The sequence below is a fragment of the Cyprinus carpio genome, chromosome A4 (genome assembly GCF_018340385.1).
Source record: "Cyprinus carpio isolate SPL01 chromosome A4, ASM1834038v1, whole genome shotgun sequence".
Taxonomy (NCBI): domain Eukaryota; kingdom Metazoa; phylum Chordata; class Actinopteri; order Cypriniformes; family Cyprinidae; genus Cyprinus; species Cyprinus carpio.
The window spans coordinates 15,140,384-15,160,727 of NC_056575.1; the positions used below are offsets into that span (position 1 = coordinate 15,140,384).

Below are 20,344 nucleotides of genomic sequence, written 5' to 3' on the forward strand. Positions count from 1 at the left end.
AAAGATATTACATAAAATAATAAAAAATGTTTCTTGAGAACCAAATCAGCATATTAGAATTTCTGAAGGATCATGTGACACTGAAGACTGGAGTAATGATGCTGAAAATTCATCTTTGATCTGAATAAATTACATTTGAAAATATATAAACACATAAATAAATAGCATTTTTAAAATATATTAAAACAGAAAACAGTTAATTGCAATTGTAATAATACTGTTATTTCACTCTGTTACTTTTTAATGTATTTTTGTGATTCTGAAAAAAAAAATGCAGCTTTTGTGAGCACAAAATCTTACCAATGACAAACTTTTGAATGAGAGTTTTTCTATAATCATAATGTTACATACCACCTTTTAATCATGATGTTAAATCTTGAATTGTAATGATGGGTGTGAACTAATCAACTAAAATTAGCAGTAAGTAGTTTACTCCTTATGCCTTGTTCGAATATGGCTTGTCACATTTAAGTAACTCTCTCTTCTTTTTGTTTTTCATTTTAGGTGCAATGGAAGCCAGTTTTAATGTGCATTTTGTTGGAGAAAGATTGCAAGAATAAGTCTGGAGAAAATTGGTCTTGGACCAGTGCTGTACATTACGCAACTTTTGTCAGCTTTATTTATGGTTTTGTCTCTGGAAATTTTAAAACGTAGCATTTAAAAATGAATTGTGTCGAATGTTCGTACAGTCTTTGCTGTCGCAGCCATGTTGTTTATTTTTCACCCTGACACAAGTTTGTTTCTTTTAGACGACGGATTTCTTTTTATTTTGCTTTCTTGCATCAGAGGAGTTCCCCTTTACTTGTAAAATGTTACTTTTTTTTTGCCTTTGCGGTTGTTGCTATGGGGAGAGAGGAAGACTGTGCTTCTCAATCCGGTTTGTTGGTTCTCGTGCCTTCGCATGCGTTTCTGCAGTCTTTGTCCATTTCCTTTGGGTTAGCCTGCTGAATATCTCTCCAACATCAAAAAAATTCATACTGGATGTTACTAATCTGAGAGCACAAATCCTCATGTGAGAGAGAGAGAGTGCGCGTTTATCTGTTTGCATGTGTATATATATATATATATATATATATATATATATATATATAAAATACGCGATGTCGAGAAAACTAATGGTTAATACAGTGAGCGGTGGTCCAAACCTGCGGGTCTCCATGGCAACAAGAGTAGATCGAACAGCCACTTCAGATGGAGATGAGTCCTGTTCAGCTGTCAGACGCAGGACTTGGAATCTGTCTCTCAAGCACCTGTCATCAGACACTGGCCGCCATTTTAACGGCTCACCGCTCGGAGAATTGTGTGTCACGAGGAACGCCACTAAGAGACAGAGGGACTGAGAAGGGGTTCGGGATTCACAGAGAAAAAAACAAAACAATATGATAATGTCTGCAAGCAGACGTTTGAGGCAAGCGATACTGTTGATTGATTTTAAAGAAAACTGCCACCTCTGTCTGTGTGTTCTCCATATTGGGGGAACATTTGTACACTCATTTCCCTTATTTTGCTAATAAAAGGCATTTACTTCCTGAGTTGTATATTTGTGGTCTTTGTCACCCTCTACTCATCCCCATCTTCTCACCGGCTTGAGTAAGAAATTCTAAAGCAGCCACACATGTATGATACGAGGAGAAAGCAATCCCAAAATGTATTGCAACAAGCTCAGTGAAAAAGCAAATCCAAAATGGCCAACACAACATAAACGTACACTTCGTTCTTTACCATGAAGTATTGTTATTAGTAATAGTGTACTTTAAAATCGATTATTTTACCTAATATTTATTTCCGAACCAGAATACCACACTCTCTTTCCAAGTGAAATGGGGAAAATAATGTACAATGGAACTTTATTTATCCATCAGGAACTGACTGGATTGTAAGAAAGTGGGCATTCCAAAAAAAAAAAAAAAAAAAAAAACCGAGTCTTGAATGAGAGTTTGCTAAAACAATTCCCAAATAGCTGTCTGGCTATTGGCTAACATTATGACTGGCTCACTGACTGCCAAGAAAAAATGTAATGAAATCAGTGCTAATGTAAGCTTCAGACAATTACAGCCCACTGTTGCCTCAGATAAGACTAAGGGTGGTATTTTCCTAACCTGTTTATAGTAAAAGCATGCTATCAAGTGTAGTTGCCGGATCCAGAGCTGGGCAAATGGAAGATTACAAGCTACTCTAGGGAATCATCTAGAAAACCTGGCATGAATATAGGTCACAAGCCAGGGGGCCAGTAGAGGAGGCTATAGAAAATTGCCTACAGCTTTTTAGTGCTTATAGTTTTGTTGAAACTGGGAAATCCATAGTAAACATCTCTTTTTTTCTTTCTTTCTTTCCAAGAAAGGGATGGACATTTATAAGTGATTGAAACTAAAGCCACAAATAAAATGCACGCTTCAAATGTCTGTGCAATTAAACCAAATGTGTTATATTTTTGTCCCCACAAAAAGTGTATTTCATGCTTTTAAGACCCTTCCTGGCAATAATAAAAAATATATTATAAATATAGAATATAAGATGTACTCTTTTATTCCAGCTTATCCAAAAAGTTAAGGCCAAAAGCAGGTTTTCGAATGCTAATCTAATATGATGTGTAACTAGAAGCATTGGTGCTCATGGAAATATTCTTTGTTTTTGTGCTCACTTGAATATTTTTGCACCTACGTCATCTCCAAGTCCCCACCTTCACAGACAGCTCAACCACAGTGCAGATCCAACTCTCTCTTTCTTCAACTTGAGGTCAGGGCTGACGTTCTTGAGTGCTATATTTATGAGAGGATGTGCAGCCTGTAGAGGAAGAACAAGACAAGAAAAGATTAAAAGATTATGCTGTATTTTTAGAGAAATTGGTGATTATGTCATAAGGGGGTGGGCTGGGGGGGATGATGATGTAGCAGTTTGACACAGTAGCTGCATTGTTGACAAACTCTCTTACACAAATGAGCTGAACGACTGATGTTTGCAGAGAACAAAGAGCATTATTCTAGTGCTTCTTTCTGTATATATTAATGTGTGTGTTTGTGATTACCAGTTAGCAGGGTCTTATCAGTGTTCCAGCCCTGTACACAATGTCAGTGTCAGACACCTTATTTAGCACAGAATGAATGCTGTTTGCCTTACCTTGGTTTCAAAAACATACATATATATGAAAAAGCACTATAAAAGTGTGATATAAGAAATCTGTACAACCTCTGCACTATATTCTATTAAGTCTCCCAAAGCTGTTTGACAATTACTCAAATGTCTTTGTTCCTCAGATTAAGCTATCAAATTGCTTCAGAAGGTAGTTTGGTAACATAACAGCTCCAGTCCAGAAAGGAGCAGTCTGGACATTCCTAAAAACAGCTTTTATTGTGTTTCTAAATTTTGATGGCATGAGGAGGGAGTAAACTGTTCGACTAAACCTGAATGAAACATTTTTATTTGAACTATCTCTTTAAGGCTCACATAAAATTAGTTATATAACCACTTTTTGGTGGATCCTGTACTGTAAACTGATGGATGAGAATCATGAGTGTGTCTAATTGTTGCTTCCATTGAGCACTCAGTGTTCTCTGTTGAGACCTGAAGCATTAGATTTTCCATTAGTGACCTCCTCAAGCATTAATTTGATTAATAGATAGCACTTCCCCCGAAGCAAGAAGCTTTTGAGCATAGAAACTGCACATCCAACCACACAAATTAGCATTTCAGATTACATACCCAAAGCTTTGGTCATCTATAATTTGAAATAATTTGCACAAACCTAAAAAATAAATAAATAAAAAAGCTGCGCTTGATTCACCTGTATGATATCTTTTACCTCTTTCTTTGTAACCAGCAGCCTTTCTTTCATATTAACGCATGCCCTGTGATGTCATCAACTCTGGACTCCATAGCAACAGAGATATTCCTTATGTCTGGTGATGCCTTCAGCAGGCTGTTATTAATAGCTCCTGATGTTTTCACTGTGGCATTGAATAATGCGTAAAGATGCACATGTACTCATGTTGGGCTATTATAGTTCTCAGAACCCATTTTTGATGTGGTTCATGTAAGTTGAACAATGACTAATTTTGAGCATTTTCATAAAACGGCTACCTAGAAATAGCACTAAAGAGTCCATTTAAAAACAAATGAACATTCATCGACAGTGAAAAGAGGCTATTATCATTTTCCACAAGCTGATAGCAAACGGTTCAAGTGGGTCACAAAATGATTTTGTCGCCCACTCTGTGATCAGTTTGTTTTTCTCTCTCTCTCACTCTCATTCTCGCTCTCCCTTTATGCTCTTTATTGCTAATTTGTCACGTTATGCATACATTCCTCCCACATCTTGCTGCTTTAGTATACAGTACAGAGGCACAGTGCTCATATCATTTTAGTTAAACTCAACAAAAACAGACATGAATAAAACTTAAAAGAGAGTTGTGATGGCAAAGCAGAATTTTAAAATACTAGTTTGGTAATAATTTCTTATTATTAACAATGTTGAAAACAGTTGTGCCACTTAACATTTTTTTGCATTTTTAAAGAGAGTTTTTATGTTTTTTTTTCTGTATTTTTTTTTTTTAATATTCATTTTTTTATAATAATATTTTTTAATATAAATATTTTTATCCAGCCTTTAAAAAAAATATTGCTGAATAAAAAATTAATCACTATTTTTGAAAAATTTTGAGTAATTTATTTAAATAAATTAATTTTTAAAAATTTGAGTTGCTTGACCAGTAACACTACGGAAAAAAATGACACTGACTGCAGTAACACACAACTAACAGTTTCAGTGGGTACACTTTTACGCAATGTTCTCACAGTGAACGCACATCCTGCGTCTTTAGACTTTCAGTTCAGGCTCAGATAAGAAACCAAACAATGAATATCTCTTATATTTATGCATTGTATCACAGGATGATGACTGTCTGGATATAGCAGCATGTGTTTGTTGGGGTAGATGTTTATGTTGTTTTACCGAATCGAGAGAATCTGTGGGCAGAACGCTGAGAGTTCTTGCATGAATCATCTAAAGCATGGCCTACATTTCTGAGTCTGAGTTCATACTGTGACATCAAGACACAATTTATATGCAGAGCAGCATCCCACAAACACTCCTGCGTCTGTAAACAAGGAAAAAGAAAATACAATACTGTTACACAAGCAGAAATGTTCATCATGCCATTATTCTGGTACTCCAAGAATCTTTGGTTGCACCATTTTAACCTGCAACAATGAAATGGATGTGATCAGATGAACATGGCTAATGAATATTATGCAAGTAAATTGTCCATTAAAATGTGCTGTTTCCAGCCCCCCACTTGGAGCAGGGCCACTGCTTAAACACGTAAAGGGGTCATTGGATGCTACTGTATATGCACTTTTACAAGTTATTTGAACTGAAATGTGTGTTGGCAGTGTGTGTACACAACCACCCTATAATACCAATCACCGCCGGAGCAGATGTAGACAAGAATGCTCCTAATTGATCGAGGTGTTCTAATAATGAACATAGCAGTCGTCATTTACTCCTGACATCTGAACCTTTTAATTTACTCTTGTTTATGTTTGTTTTTTGGGTTAATTTTGTTTTTGTATGTATTGATATGTCTATGTTCGTGCGAATCATTGTGATCCAGCTTCACCAACAGAAGAAGTGAGTATAAGGTTTTTTAATGAATCTTTGTAAATCGCCTTTCCTAATAATGTGCTAATTAGCAAGTTTCACGATAATTGCGGCTAAAGTAAACAGTCTCTTGGAAGAGAGGGGCGGGGTCAGCAGAGCTCATTAACATTTAAAGGAAAATGCTACAAAACGGCTTTCTTTTTACACTACCATTGAGAAATTTTAACCAAACTATGTTACAGACTTTTCATTAAGATCCTAAAGAATCATATCAACTCGTGGAAAATGGGCATCCGATGACCCCTTTAATGAATGATGGTGAGCAGCACTGAAGCTCCGTCATATATATTTAATCAGTTAATTTGTCATTTAGACGTGCTGCTTTCAGAAACTCTTTACCTAATTTATAAGGATGAAAAATGCCCAGGCTTAATTCATTCCTCATGCATGCTAAATCTGGATGACCATTTTATGTTCAAATGATGGCTGCTTCATTTTTTGTGATCTTCTAGTGATCAAACAGTAACGTATTAATTGAATAACATGTATAAATCCATATAATAAAATAATCATTCATATAAATAATTAACTAAGCACTTTTTAATCTTTTTTTAAGGATTTTGATAACATTTTGGCAAATAAATTTAGCCATAGCACATAATGTTTCCTTAACACACAACAACTGTGTTCAAAAAAATTGTCCAATTACACAATCGGAAAAGACTTACTGTAGGTTAGGTCAAAGCAATCAGCAATTTCACACCCTCTCAATTTCGAAATGAAAGGACAAACCCCAAGTTGTTCAGTTCCTCATTCTGATTTATTGAGAGGAACACGCTTTCCTGTATCACAGCGCCACCCAGAGGACACGGGAGGAATGATTCGTTCAGCGCCTGTTGAGGGTCTTCATACACACACACTTTATGAGGATGTTTTTTTTTTATGCATATGCCTATTATAGCAGACATCAAACACCTAATATACAAGTACTTTAGGTTAAAGTAATAAAGTCATTAAATAAACAAATTGTGTTAATGGTTAAATTAATATTTTTCTGAAAGAGTGTGCATTAATGAAGTGTCTTACAGCTTGTGCTGTGGGATTGATTAATTAATTCTCAGGGGCTCTGCTGTTTCCTGTGTGGGAAAGCAAAGCTCTTTAATGGGAGTCATGGAGTCAATCATCAAAACGAAGCTGAAAGCACACTCCTCCAGAACAGAGCGGGAGCAATCAGACAACATGATGGAAATTATCCAGAGGCTCATTTATAATCTGAAACAGTGCAGATTTGTATTCTAGATGTTATTATGCATGAATCAGACATTCATTTTAAGCATTTCATATGGAAAAATCATATGATATAAATACCTTATGTGATCCTAATACCTTCAGTATAGTGCATATTTTATTTTAAAAAGTTACATTTTAAAAATGTATATTATGCATATGAATTTGTGGTCTCTTATGTTCACCAAGGTTGCAGTAAAGAAAGTAATATTCTGAAATAATAATAACTTTAAATATATTTTAACACGCAATTTATTCCTGTGATGGCAAAGTTGATTTTTTAGCATCATTACTCCAGTCATCAGTGTGGTGCATCCTTTCTGAATAAAAGTATAAATTTGATATATATATATATATATATATATATATATATAGATATATATATATATATATATATATATATATATATTATATATATATATATATATATATATATATATATAAAGAAAAAAAGCAGTATAAGGCACTTTAATGATGTCAGGTATTAAAATTCTATAGGTATTAAAATAAATTCTTTTCATTTAAATTTCTTTGTGATGCAGCTGGTTATAATTTGGAATTTTGACATAAGTGTAAGAGTGGATTTCTCTCTGCACAGTGAAACTGCATTTTTTCTGGACATACTACTAACTAAACATTAAGAAATGTGAGGCACTAAACTATTTCTCTTTTTATGTAATAGTACATGACTAAAATGATTAGTTGCCAGGAGTGAGAAAGTAAACTATTCTGTTAGAGCAAACTAAAAAAAATCAAAACAAACACAATCTTGAAAGAAGACAAACCAGAAAAGACATCACAGATTGAGGTGCCTCTATTGCTGTTTCCTGTGAAAGTGGGCTTCTGTCTCAATGTTCCTCTCTTAGACAGATCTCAAGAAATATGGAGATTTAAAAGGGCTATCTGCTGTTTTTAAAACAGTCTTTACTAATTAGGCTACTCAAACACACAGGAAGTTCTTTAACATTTCCTGCGGTGAGATCAAACATGTCTATCTATTCAGCCAAGAAGCAGTGCGACCCTTATTAACACCGAATGAAGAGTGCTCAACCAACCCCCTGGGAAACAGCCTTTTAAAGAGCCCTAACAAACTTGTCAAATGTCTGCTGATTTGGAGAGCAGGAGGATCTGCTGCGCTTGTTTGGATCTAGATTAAGAAACGCCCCCGTAGGGCTGACACACCAGGGCTCACTGTGCTCTTACTTCCTGGCAAGCAATCGTCTCCTGTCAGAATGAGTGATTTCAGCTTAGAGTTTCTCAGCTGAGCTTACACGGACAACAGCCCACAGGACAGATTGTGGATCACTATCAGGAAGATGTGCTTTAATCTTGTGTCCTGCACATCTTGCACAGTCCTGTGACAATAATGAACACTCTTCCTGCAAGGGTTTCAGTGATTGTTTTTTTTTTTCTTGTTCTCTGTGCTTATCTCAATTTTACATGTAAGGTCATAATTTATAAAGGACATCTGTGGCTTTGATTGTTTCACTCCATGACAGCAGATCCTGGACTGAAAACTCTCTATTATATTGTTATACTGGTTATACTGAGTTAGAATAAAAACTAAAAATAAAATAATTGGGGAAAATAAATAAATGTTAAAATTAATTTTATTTATAATGACTATTTTTTAAAAATTAATTTACAAGAAAAAAAAATCTGAGTATCCTTAAAATAAGATACTTTTAATAAAAATTTAAGATAATAAGAGTATCGGTTTTTGAGTTTTACATTTTCTTACCCCATTATTTTATTTTAATATGTTATATTAAACAAGTAAAAACTACAACTGGCTAATACATGTATGGAAATAAATATGTAAATGTAAATAAAACAATTAATAAAAACAATTTATTTATTAATTATAAACAATTGTCCTGTTCCGTAAAATAATAAATAAATAAATAAAATAAAACAATTCTTTATTAACTTCTCTTTTATCTAAATATCCTATATTAAGATGTAAAAATAAAATTAAGATACGTTTGTGTTCAGATAAAAATCTTACATTTTTCCTCCTACACTGTTATTTTTATTTATGCATTTTTTGTGTATGTTTTATTCTAAAACAATCTTTTTTTGGGTTTTCTCAGTCTGCCTGTCAGGGATTTTAGTGACCCTTTTTTGCATGTTACATTATTATTGTGAGACTGTTTGCACACTAGTTGTGCACAAACAGACAAAGCAACCAGTAGTTCAGTTACTCAGTACGCTACTAACATGTTCAGAACAACAGCACTCTTACTTATGTGAAATTGCTGAATGATTTTACTGATTAATTCATTACTGTTACATACAGAGTCATTAGTGGTGTGCAGTATGAGTCTCTATATAATGTCATTCTTCCAGCATTCTGATGGGCTTGACTTTGAACCTCACACAAATCCCATCTGCACTGTGATCAACCACTCACCCATCCCATAATGCTTCTCTTCCACTTTTACAGCTATTAACTGGAGGGAGGGATTGATTTCATGTTTTTAGAGGCAAATGTTTTCCACCAATGTTTATTCATTGATTACTGTTGAACATAGCAACTCTACATTTACACATGGCAAACTATACAGTGTGCTTTAATAAGCATGTTTTAACTTCATTTACATTCAGATTTAACTGAATTAACTGACTTTTTGACTTAAAGGCTACCATGTAGCTTTTTTTTTTTGTAATTATGACAAAGCTGCTTTTTTTTTTAATTTAAATATAGAATATTGATATGTTAAAATTAAAATAATTATCATTTTATTTTTTTTGTTACGGGGTTTTTGACATTTTAAGTGTATGTTGTTTGTTCTTCAATAAAAAAACAAGATTTTTTGATGAAAAGATGATAAGGTGGTAGTAGTCAAAGCTTTTTCCCTTTTGATGTGACTGTAAAGATCAACACTGTCAAAGCATTCAAAGCAATTGCATAATTCATGCTGTACAAATAAATAGAAGAAGAAATAAAAAAAATACTTCAGCCTTATGTTCACGAAAAGGTACTTTGGCCTAAATATTCTGGGACTAATTGTCAAAGGTCTGTTGGCCAAAACACATAGATATGTATATACATCTACTGCATTTAATGTTTTTGTGTTACTTTTTCCATTTTTTCTTTTCATTTAATGATTTATATTGTGTAACGTAATTTGTTTGCTGATGTTTTAATTTTAAAATGTTTAATGTCAAGCCATTTTCAGTAGCCAAATTCACAAAGCAGCAGCAGTTAATACGGTTTAGTCTTGTATTTGAGTGCGTGACGTTCTCTCGCTCTCCCTCTCTCTCTCACACACACACACCTACGAAAGTGACAACTGCGTACTAGCCTATAACCAAAATCATTTTCGTGTGTGGTTTTTTAGTAACTTACAGAGGCGGAGATGCTGTATAAGTTGCGTGCCATCTGAAGTTTAGGTTTTCCACTGGAACCGCTTCTATCAGATTTGTGGTCCGCGTGCGACTCAAATGCTTTTCACTCACGTAACGTTAGCCTTCGAAGCTTGTGTCGCTTAATTAAGATTTGACGGATGAACTCGCGCCTCGGATGGACATCGTCGTGACACCTGTGATTAAACCTTCCAATAATATGATTTTATATTGACTTCTCTCTCTGTCACTATGGTCGGAAAAACAGTATTTTCAGCCATCTGTGTGTAATTGGAACTAACGATGCTCTATTTTGATTGAATCATACTTTTTAATCGGTTCTTTTCGATGAGTCGGTCATACGGGTCAGCAAACCGGTTTGAATCGAGTCAGTCTGAACGATTCGGAGCGATTTTTTTTACTTAGTTAAATACACTGAGTACACAAAGTAATCAAACAATCGTTGAATTAGAACACAGAGGACAAAATATAACCTAATTAAATTATTAACCTGCAGTGCATTGTAATCAAACTAAAAATTAATTCTAGTGAAGTTTGTGAGTGTCAAAACAGCTAACAGGAAGGAAGTTAAAGTACTAAAAATTAAACTACCATGGACTTTAAGAAATACACTTACCCTGAAAAATTATTCAACTGGAGTAACAAGTGTGAAAACCAAGCCGTCATGCCTAAACAGATGCGTTTTCACAAATATTGCACATTTGACATTAATGTTTGTGTATCATCCCGTAAAGAATTGAAGAAATTGTCTGGTTTTCTAGTTAACCATATTGGTGACTGGACAAAAAATATATAAATATATATATATACACAAATGGAAAGAAATGCATAAATCAGTGTGACTCATAAAAATGCCTCTCCAGTTAAACAATTTACCAAATTCAAAACAATTAATCTTTATTCAAATACAAAATTACAAAGCTTTTCTTTATTTTTTTTTTCTGAGGACACAAACAGCATGAGAAACAAACAGTGTCTAGGGCTGAATCTCATATCCAAGAGGATCCAGCCCTTTATCCAGCAGGAGCAGAGAGGATTCCCTCATCTTCTGGAGAAACTTCTGCAGCTCCTCTGTAGAAAAAACCTGACAGAGAAACACAGTTCAGATGAGTGAATTTAAAAACAAGACAGTATCATATTTACCATGAGCACTAATGTTCAGGAGTGATCTCATACAATTTCAGTCACGGTCTTATTGACAAGCAATATTCATGTTTATATTAACAATAATTCTTTAAAGGTTTCAGACATCACACCTCATAGAGTCTGTGTTGGTCAGACGCAATGATGTCAGCCAGACGCAGACTCTCCTGGTGGCGTTCAGTGCGCTGCAGTACGGTTACCAAAAGGAACGACATCATGGGCAGACACAAACGCCGCAGCAGAGTCATCTGATGAGCACGCTCAGAGTCTTTCTCAGCGTCCTGCAAAAACACAACACACCATGAATACAGGACATCCTACATGCACCCAAGTGATGTTATAACAACTCAGTGATTTTGGTGTTATATCTTCCATTTGGATGTTGCACTGAGTAAATGCAGCTGGATAAAACTAAATCTGTCCATCTCTTCAGGATGCCAGGCAACAAAATGTGATTATTTAAAGGGGGTGATTCTTTTCTATACCCACTGTGTGTGTGTTTAAGGTTAGAAATGACCTCATGAATACAGAACCTACTCACCTCTCTGACATCCACCATCCAACCTCCATCTACAAACAGCAGCACATTATAAATCCTCTCCTTCACATCCTCTGTCAGCGCTCCCAGACGGCCCTGCCAGTTCTCATACTCTATCTGGAGGAAGTGACAAAGAAAAGCCATTAAAGATAAAAGCTAGAAGTGTCTGCACTGTGTGGACGGTCCGTTCTGACCTTGTACTCTGCTTCTTTCATCTCATGGGCCACCTTCTCTGTAAACTTGGCTTGAGCGTGTGCTGTGGGTTTCACCGGAGGACAGTTCATGTGCTTGAACCACTCATTAAAAGCTTCGTGAGCTTCCTGTTGGGATGGGGAAACCACAAATCGGCTCACAGTAAGATCTTGCTGTAACTACGTTCATTAGAGCGATGCAGAAAGATGCAGCTCCTCACCAGATAGGCACGGATGCACAGATGCTCACGAATAGCATTCTCCTGCTCGGCAGGAAGGGGCGTGTCCATGCCCTGCTCCTCCCACTGGCGGTAGATTTCCCGCATGGAATCTTCAGGCACTTTGGTGAAGACCATCTTAGCAGCGTCATGCTTCTTAGATGCTATGATGAATATATAACTTTATAAACATGTGTTTTAGTTCTCTTCACTCCACAACATGTTGCAGGGCAACAACTTTACTTACATCATCAAACTAGGTCATATTGGGTCTTTGTTTTTGTCAAATAAGCAAAAAGTTATAGTGGCATTCATTATAAACCACATTTTTTTGAACTTGAAATCAATTATGAAATCAAAATAGAAAATGATCAATTACAGCTCAATTACATCTTAATACAATACTCTAGCTGCAAGAGTCTCACCTAAGAACTTCCTCATGATGGCATTGCTCTGCTTGAGGGCTTCAGCTCTCTGAGCGGGATCAAACACCAGCCAGTCGATGATATCAACCTTCTGCTGATCCTCCTGTTTGAATAGATGAAGAGTTTTGTATTCATTCTATTGCTAACTGGATCTAGTCTTCTAAATTAACACAGTTGGTTCCATTTGTACCGCTGTAGTTGCCGTATCCAGTGCAGGGGTCAGGTCATGGTGAGCAAACTCATCTGTGTCTCTTTCTCTGATGGTCTCTACTACTGTTTTTGTGATCGCTGCCACGTCCAAACCTAAACACCACAATAATATTAGAATTAACATGTAATGTTCAGTGAGTCATTATCGCAAAATAAACCCTTTCCGTTGTGACCTCACCTGCTTGTGTTGCCAGCTCCAGACAGTGTTTGCGCTGCTCCGTCTCAGTGACTTCCTCCAGGAACTGAGCGTATTGTGGCACGGCCATGTCAGCAGGAAGGTGACTGACGTAAAATGCAATGAGATCCACCTGCTTTTCCTTTACTAACAGGGAGATGTAGGCCTTTAGGACATCTACACACACTTCCTCCTGACAAACGCAGATCACAATGGTAGGTTTGCATCAAACGTTTGAATATATTTGTCCGTACAAGAAATACGGCAGACACATCATGAACAATACGATCTACAACAAAAAATGTATCCATATAATGTACGTACCTTGAGCTGCATGCCCAAACTGCGATAAAACAACACTAAATGTGACATGAAGCGCAACAGATGAGCTGGCAAAGCTGAACTTCTTCCTAACCAATCGCTAAACTCCTCCAGAAGACCTTTCAACACAAGTTAAACATTAAACTTATTGACTTTTTAAAAAGAAAATCTGAGATCCTTCCAAAGATCTGTTCTAAAAGCATACCATCAAGATCTTCAAGAATGACAAACTTCTGAATCACATGGTAATGTTCCTTGGTTGCATCCAGAACCCTCTGTCAACATAACACATGTGTGAAAAGATCAGAAAATTAACACTTCAATCAATTCAGTGTTTTACAAAAGAAACCTCATTCATTCTCACTTTGGATTCTGTTGCTTGAAGCTCTTCAAAGACTTTCTCCAATGTCCAACTAAAAAAAGCCAAAGGATGGAATTAATCATTCACTGGAAAAGGTCACAAAGAATGTATATATGATGTATTTATAGGGTGTTTATAGTCATACTTGGTCTCCAGGAACTCTCTGGGGAGCTCCTCCAGATCTTCACTGCCCAGACCGGAAGAACAGATCTCCTGCTCTACCAGAGTGTCTACCATCACCCGGAAAAACGCCCACACCGTGTCCTCCCACGACTCGCACATGGGTAACAGCTGCAGGAAATGAGGACATATTTAAATAATGACTAAAAACAAGAGGAATGAAAAATAACAGGGTAAGAACATCTAGATGACTATTAACCTGTTTGAGGTTTCCACTCAGTGCAGCATAGATGGCTCTTTCATATTTGTTGAACTGCTCCTGAAACAGAAAAGCAAAGCGGAGTCTTAATCAGAAGGACTGAAACATTCACAGAAGCGGTCTAAGTTTAAAGGAATACTCCACCCCAAAAAGGACTCTACCCCCATGTTGTCCAAACCTGTAAAAGCTTCGTGCGTCTTCGGAACACAATAAGATATTTTGGATGAAATCCGGGAGGCCCGTGACGAAAATAATGACTTTATTCAACAATTCCTTTGTCAACAGTCTCTTCTGTGTCTCTCCTTATCCTCGTATGCTGCGTATGCTCTTCTGTATCAGCTGCGTCACAAGGATGCACTGTTTTTTTTTTCAAATCAAAGTTAAATACACGTAGAAACAGCGCATCCTTGTGTTGCGGATGATACAGAAGAGCATACGCAGCATACAGTGATATGGAGAGACACCGAGGAGACTGTTGACAAAGGAATTATTGAATAAAGTCGTTATTTTAGTTTTCTTTGCTTACAAAAAGTGTTCCCGTCGCTTCATATAACCCAGATTGCACGTCTGATAGCAGACGGAGTATTCTGACGACGACTTTCATACCTTTTATTGACATTGACACTGTTATTTACTTGGCGGTCTATGGGACAGTCACAGGCCTCCCGGTTTTCATCCAAAATATCTTAAATTGTGTTCCGAAGATGAAAAGAGCTTTTACGGGTCTGGAATGACATGGGGGTTAGTGATTAATGACAATTTTCATTTTGGGGTGGAGTATCCCTTTAAAGACATTTCATCTAATTTAACGACTGATTTTTAATTTCCTGAGACTTTTATATAGAATAACAGGTTTCAAACTTTTTTATGAAAAACTTCAAAGAATCTTAAATGTATAAAGGTATATAAAGGACATATTTATTTATGTATAAAAAACTATTTATATTGTGTAAAGAAGATGTTTGTAAAATTAAACAATGTATTTGAGTCATTTTTTTTTTATTCATTTCACTGTTTTCAATGTTGCCCTAAAAATACATTTATTAGATTTTCTTCTCACATTTCCCACAGACACCCTACCATCCTCCTGTAGACCACAGACCTAGATTGTTTCCTCACCTCCTCTGCCATTCTCCAGCAGCAAACCTTCCACACGCTTCGATGAGGATTCCCCTCTACAGACTGAAGCTCTCCACCTCCTGAACACACACACACACAAATCACTCTGACTGACCAATGAATGCCCATGATTTTCAGTCGATTGTGATACCTGGATTTTTAAAAATCATTTAAAGAGAATGGACTCACAAAGAAACTACAGGTATTTCAACATTTTTAACTAGATATTTACCATATCTTATGTTGTCTATGCATGTGCATTGATCAATGTTGATATGTCAATAAAAGCCTAATTAAAACTGTTCATCATAAAAAGCATTCATGTCTCTTGGAATAAACAGCTCGAATCATATTGCATTTACTAAGTCTTTATGAAGTGAAACTTTATGAAGTCCAGCGTGTCAAAGTTTTGGTGGAATGGACTTTCAATGGAGGGACACAAACCTCTCAGGTTTCAATAAAAATAATTTCACGTTTAGAATATGAAGAAAAAGATTTTATGGGTTTGAAATGACATGAGGGTTAGTAAATGAAAACAGAAAATTAATTTTTGGGTGAACTATCCCTTTCAAGTCCTATTTAACATAAAAAGGAAATATTGTAGTTAAATGTTGGCTAGTATGTGCATGTGTTGACCTCCGTTGATGTTGGGGTCATGATACAGCTTCCAGCCTTCCAAGGTGGCAGCACGCCAAGCTTGACCACAGCGCTTACACAGCCTCTGAGCCTACACACACACACACAGTGTCAACACAGACTGTCAACAAAGAACCTGCAGTTACAGAACAAATATAAAAATAAAGAATTACCAAAAGTTTTGGCAACAATTGTTATTGGCGATATGAAATGTTTTGGTTTGGTCACAAACATTAAATGTAATCAATTACTTGTATTGCAGTGTTAGAATACTCAAATATAAAATGACTCCAAATACCCATCCCTAATAACAGTCCTCATTAGAAAACCAACACACACCTCATCAGTCATGCCAGCTCTTATGAGGTTAAAGAGATTTTTGAGCAGGCGAGTGTCGTCCTCTCTGTCCAGGTCTGCCAGTGGTCTCTTCTGTCTGATGGGAGCATCGGGATCCAGCTCTGTGACCAGCGGCCTGCTAAAACCACTGCTGGACTGATTCCTCCTCAGCTTCAGGGTGTGGAGCGTGTTCTCCCTACACATGAACAATCCACTATAAAGGATCTACCTGCATTCAATTTTATTTAGAAATCAGAGTTTTGAGATGTTCAATAATATAAAGAAGCAGTAATATCACTTACCAGTACACAGATTTGGCATAGTATTCAATGTTATCAGAGAAGTCTCCTATCTCATCTTTGGCGATACTCTCCAACCAATCCACAACCAGCTAAATAAACAAACACACACCAGATACTGACTAAAGTGGTTTTTCCATGCAGAAACGTGCAGGATGGGTGTAAATGTATGCATGTGTACCTGGCTCTGTCGCACCATACTATCCTTCTGGAAGAACTGCTCCATTACTGCCTTCTCACTCTCAGTGGGCATCTCCAAAGAAAACACAAGTTCATATGCAGTGGCTCCGAAAAAAAAAATAAGCTGCTTAAGTCAGCATTAATGAATGAATGGCAATGCAATGGACACAAAATATCAAACCAAGTGGCGCTGGTAAGATGTAACTTTGTGACATTCTAAAAGTCTTTGAGCTCTTTTTATTCATTTTGGACAGTATATCTACTGTTTTATCATTTTAAACCTAACAGTCTACATTTTATGAAATCATAAGGTTTAACATTTTGTGATATAATGCAATGACAGTCATGTTTTCCATCTAGGTGTCACACATGCACTTACAGTTATATCCATCATGAGGTCTTCTTCTAAAACTGTCTGCACTCTGTCTCTGTATGCGAGAGATTTAACAGTATGTCAGCAATTTATTTTTTAGTAAGCAGTGGTACAATTTTTTTCATGATTTATTAATTTAAAAGAAATGGAAATCTTCTGCAATATGTCTTTCTTTACTGTCACTTATGACCAATTTAATGCATCCTTGCTGAATGAAATTATTAATTTCTTCTTCATCTTATGCCAACCATTTTAAACGGCAGTGTTTAAGTCATAATGTATGTGAGTGCTGTACCTGTACAGCGAGGTGATGAGCCTCCAGGTCACCATCTCTTGCTGCAGCAACCAGGTAATGCTGACCGTCTTGGAGGATTTCTGCTGACCAGGAGCCGATCGAAGAACCATTTTCTGCAACATACTAACCTGCAATACAGGTCGGCACATTACAAATCTCAGTAAGGATTTTATTCAGCTTGCCACTGCAACATTTTCATTTAGCTACCACTCAAAACATTTAGTTTTTCTACTTAAAAATAAAAGATAATATATATTACATATTCGTTTATATAGTAAATAATTACATATTTCTACTTGAATTTACATCATATCATTCTGGAATTCCCAGTCTGTCTATGCACTACTAGACGTGTACCTTATCCTGACAGAGAGCCTCATAATCCTCTAAGAGATCAAACACAGCTGTGGACGCATGATGCAAATATGACTGCAGAAATTCAGGAAACAAACTGAGAGAAGCTGAGAGGAGAAAAGAGCGAGCTGTAAATCATTTAAACCGGTCGGTCACTTCATTTGTGGCGATGATGATTATTATGATTATTTACCCGCCTCTCCAGGATCATCTTCCTTTAGCATGAGAGCGCTCATGCTGACATCCTCAGTGAAGCTGGTCTCCACCAGTCCAGACATAGGAGACGGGTAAAGACTGTTTGTCCAATCACTGTCATCCAAGTTCTGAAGCGCCAACAAACAAAAACCCAAAGCAAAAGAGTTACCACTGACGTCAAACACGCTAAATATATGCAGTCAGAATAAATAAATGATGTTCATATTCTGGGCACTCACTATGCTCAGACTGCCTTTGGTACGGGGTGTGTTGACGAAGCGAGGAGTTCTGCTTCCTGTCCCGAGGATGGACGACACATCTGGATTCCTGAGGGCACTTCTTGGGGTGACTGTACGTTATATACAAACATCAAACTTAGAAGAGTAAATACACTTTGGGGGGAAAAAAAATTCCATTTACCTCCTAAATTTACACACACACACACACACACACACACACACACACACACACACACATACATATATATATATACATATACATACATATATATATATACATATATACATACATATACATATATATACATACATATACATATATATACATACATATACATATATATACATACATATACATATATATACATACATACATATACATATATATACATACATACATATACATATATATACATACATATACATATACATATACATATATATAATTGTATAGATAGGTAGATAGATAGATAGATTCAAATGCTGTTTATTTACAAGTTTGTTTGAGGAGAGATCCGGGTGTTTGGCGCAGTTGTGGTCTCGCAGGGGTAGTGCTGGTGCCAGGAGTGTCATCCTGTGCCAGTGGGACTGAACACACAGTAAAGGAAAAAGAAAAAAAGAAAAAAAAACACAGATACATTGTACTTACACTACCAGATGAGAACAAAAACCTGACCTCAGCTGAGCTGGATAAAGACACTTTTGTCTTCTGTAGAGCTGCTTTTCGTTTTGTATTTTGTGGAGTTGATTTTCTTTTTGTAAGTTTGTGAATTTGTAGTTTTTTCAATGGTTTTTTCTTTTTATCATTAACAATGTTATTTTCCGGGTTATTACTGTGAAGCTGCTTTGAAACTATCTGCACTGTAAAGTGCTGTACACATAAATGTTACTTGACTATGGTGTTTGACTTTGGTAAGGATACATGCAACTTTTTTGTGTGAACTCTTTCTGCGGGCAGCACGGGTCACCTCAGTGTCCCGAACCACTGGACTCAACCAGGTCTGATTCCTGCACAAAACACAGACACCAGAATTACACGTGAAAGATAATAACATTAGGTTACTATCCATAATCATGTCACATACTCACAAACACAGATTCTGTCTTCAGACTGACTACTGTATACTCTCTCTCTCTCTCTCTCTCTCTCTCACACACACACACACACACACACACACACACACACACACACACACACACACACACAACTAAATAACTCGAAGTTCCCTGTAAAACACAATCAATTATCCAATATAGCTAATAACTGGCTATGATCTGTCAAAACGCAACTAAATGACTACTAGTCTTCTGCATAACATAAAGTGCTGTGATCCGAAATGCTGTATTTACAAAAAAATAACTCTAAAGTTACATATTTTTTCATCGATAAACAATTAATGTAATAAGTTAGATTTTGTTCTCTCGTGTTATTATATTGACAACTACAACTGCCATGGGGAGCCGTTCTCAAGATAATGTCAAATAGAGCAAACCACGAATCAAATAAAGTAATCAGATAACATTCATAGAAGAATACCATAATAATAAAACGTAATATTTACCAGTCCATGTCGCCTGTAAATTCTCAAATGCTAGCACACGGGATTTAGCGCCTTCACTTCTGAATCTGAGGCTCGTTCTTCTTCTGATTTGTGCATGTCACACTGCCCCCTACTGGCGCGGACGAACGAGTATTACAATAGTACCACCGTATGTCACCTACTGGCCACAGCAAGAATTACATGCATGGCTATGCGTCTCTTTATTTAATTATCTCACGTAATCCATTGAACTGTATATTGCAATATATAAGGATAACATTTAATCTTGTCCTGATTATATTGCATTAATATCTTTTCAAAAATATTTCCAGCCTAATCAAATTCAACATGTATCTATTACATTAGTGGCACATGACATGATGGGATCATTTTTTAATTTAGAAAATAAATTGAAATGTCATGTCTCATAAGTGGTATGTGGCTATTTAACGGATTCTCCTTACAAATGTCATTTAGTTATTAATGTCTATACTAATGTCAAGTAATCATTTCTCATATCAGTACTATATTATTACTATACCAATTTATATATAGCCATATACC

General features: G+C 36.2%; 2 protein-coding genes and 1 long non-coding RNA gene across 3 annotated transcripts in view; 1 reads left to right on the forward strand and 2 right to left on the reverse strand.

Moving 5' to 3' along the window:
- LOC109061676 (guanine nucleotide-binding protein G(i) subunit alpha-1-like) overlaps window positions 1-1,532 on the forward strand; it is a 22,262-nt gene extending 20,730 nt beyond the window's left edge. Inside the window, exon 9 of the mRNA XM_042742734.1 lies at window positions 505-1,532. The gene's annotated coding sequence lies outside the window, so the exon portion shown is untranslated. The remainder of the gene's footprint in view (window positions 1-504) is intronic.
- Window positions 1-10,345, reverse strand: part of LOC109061660 — a 17,007-nt gene extending 6,662 nt beyond the window's left edge. Inside the window, exons 1-2 of the long non-coding RNA XR_006156874.1 lie at window positions 10,236-10,345; window positions 2,642-2,784 (exon numbers count right to left, since the gene is read on the reverse strand). This is a non-coding gene — a long non-coding RNA (uncharacterized LOC109061660). The remainder of the gene's footprint in view (window positions 1-2,641; window positions 2,785-10,235) is intronic.
- An 857-nt stretch (window positions 10,346-11,202) lies between these two features.
- LOC109061678 (nuclear pore complex protein Nup107-like) lies at window positions 11,203-19,947 on the reverse strand. The gene is made up of 26 exons (XM_042742752.1): window positions 19,802-19,947; window positions 19,162-19,247; window positions 18,735-18,827; window positions 18,240-18,349; window positions 17,999-18,128; window positions 17,809-17,912; window positions 17,452-17,579; window positions 17,163-17,211; window positions 16,785-16,856; window positions 16,607-16,695; window positions 16,308-16,500; window positions 15,969-16,059; window positions 15,333-15,412; window positions 14,214-14,273; window positions 13,980-14,125; window positions 13,838-13,886; window positions 13,679-13,748; window positions 13,477-13,592; window positions 13,156-13,345; window positions 12,958-13,070; window positions 12,768-12,870; window positions 12,346-12,506; window positions 12,128-12,253; window positions 11,937-12,050; window positions 11,509-11,676; window positions 11,203-11,336 (listed from the first exon to the last, which is right to left on the reverse strand). Exons 1-26 carry the CDS (start codon window positions 19,807-19,809, stop codon window positions 11,229-11,231), a joined length of 2,757 nt encoding a protein of 918 aa, XP_042598686.1. The 5' UTR covers window positions 19,810-19,947; the 3' UTR covers window positions 11,203-11,228.
- Between the last annotated feature and the right edge of the window lie 397 nt (window positions 19,948-20,344).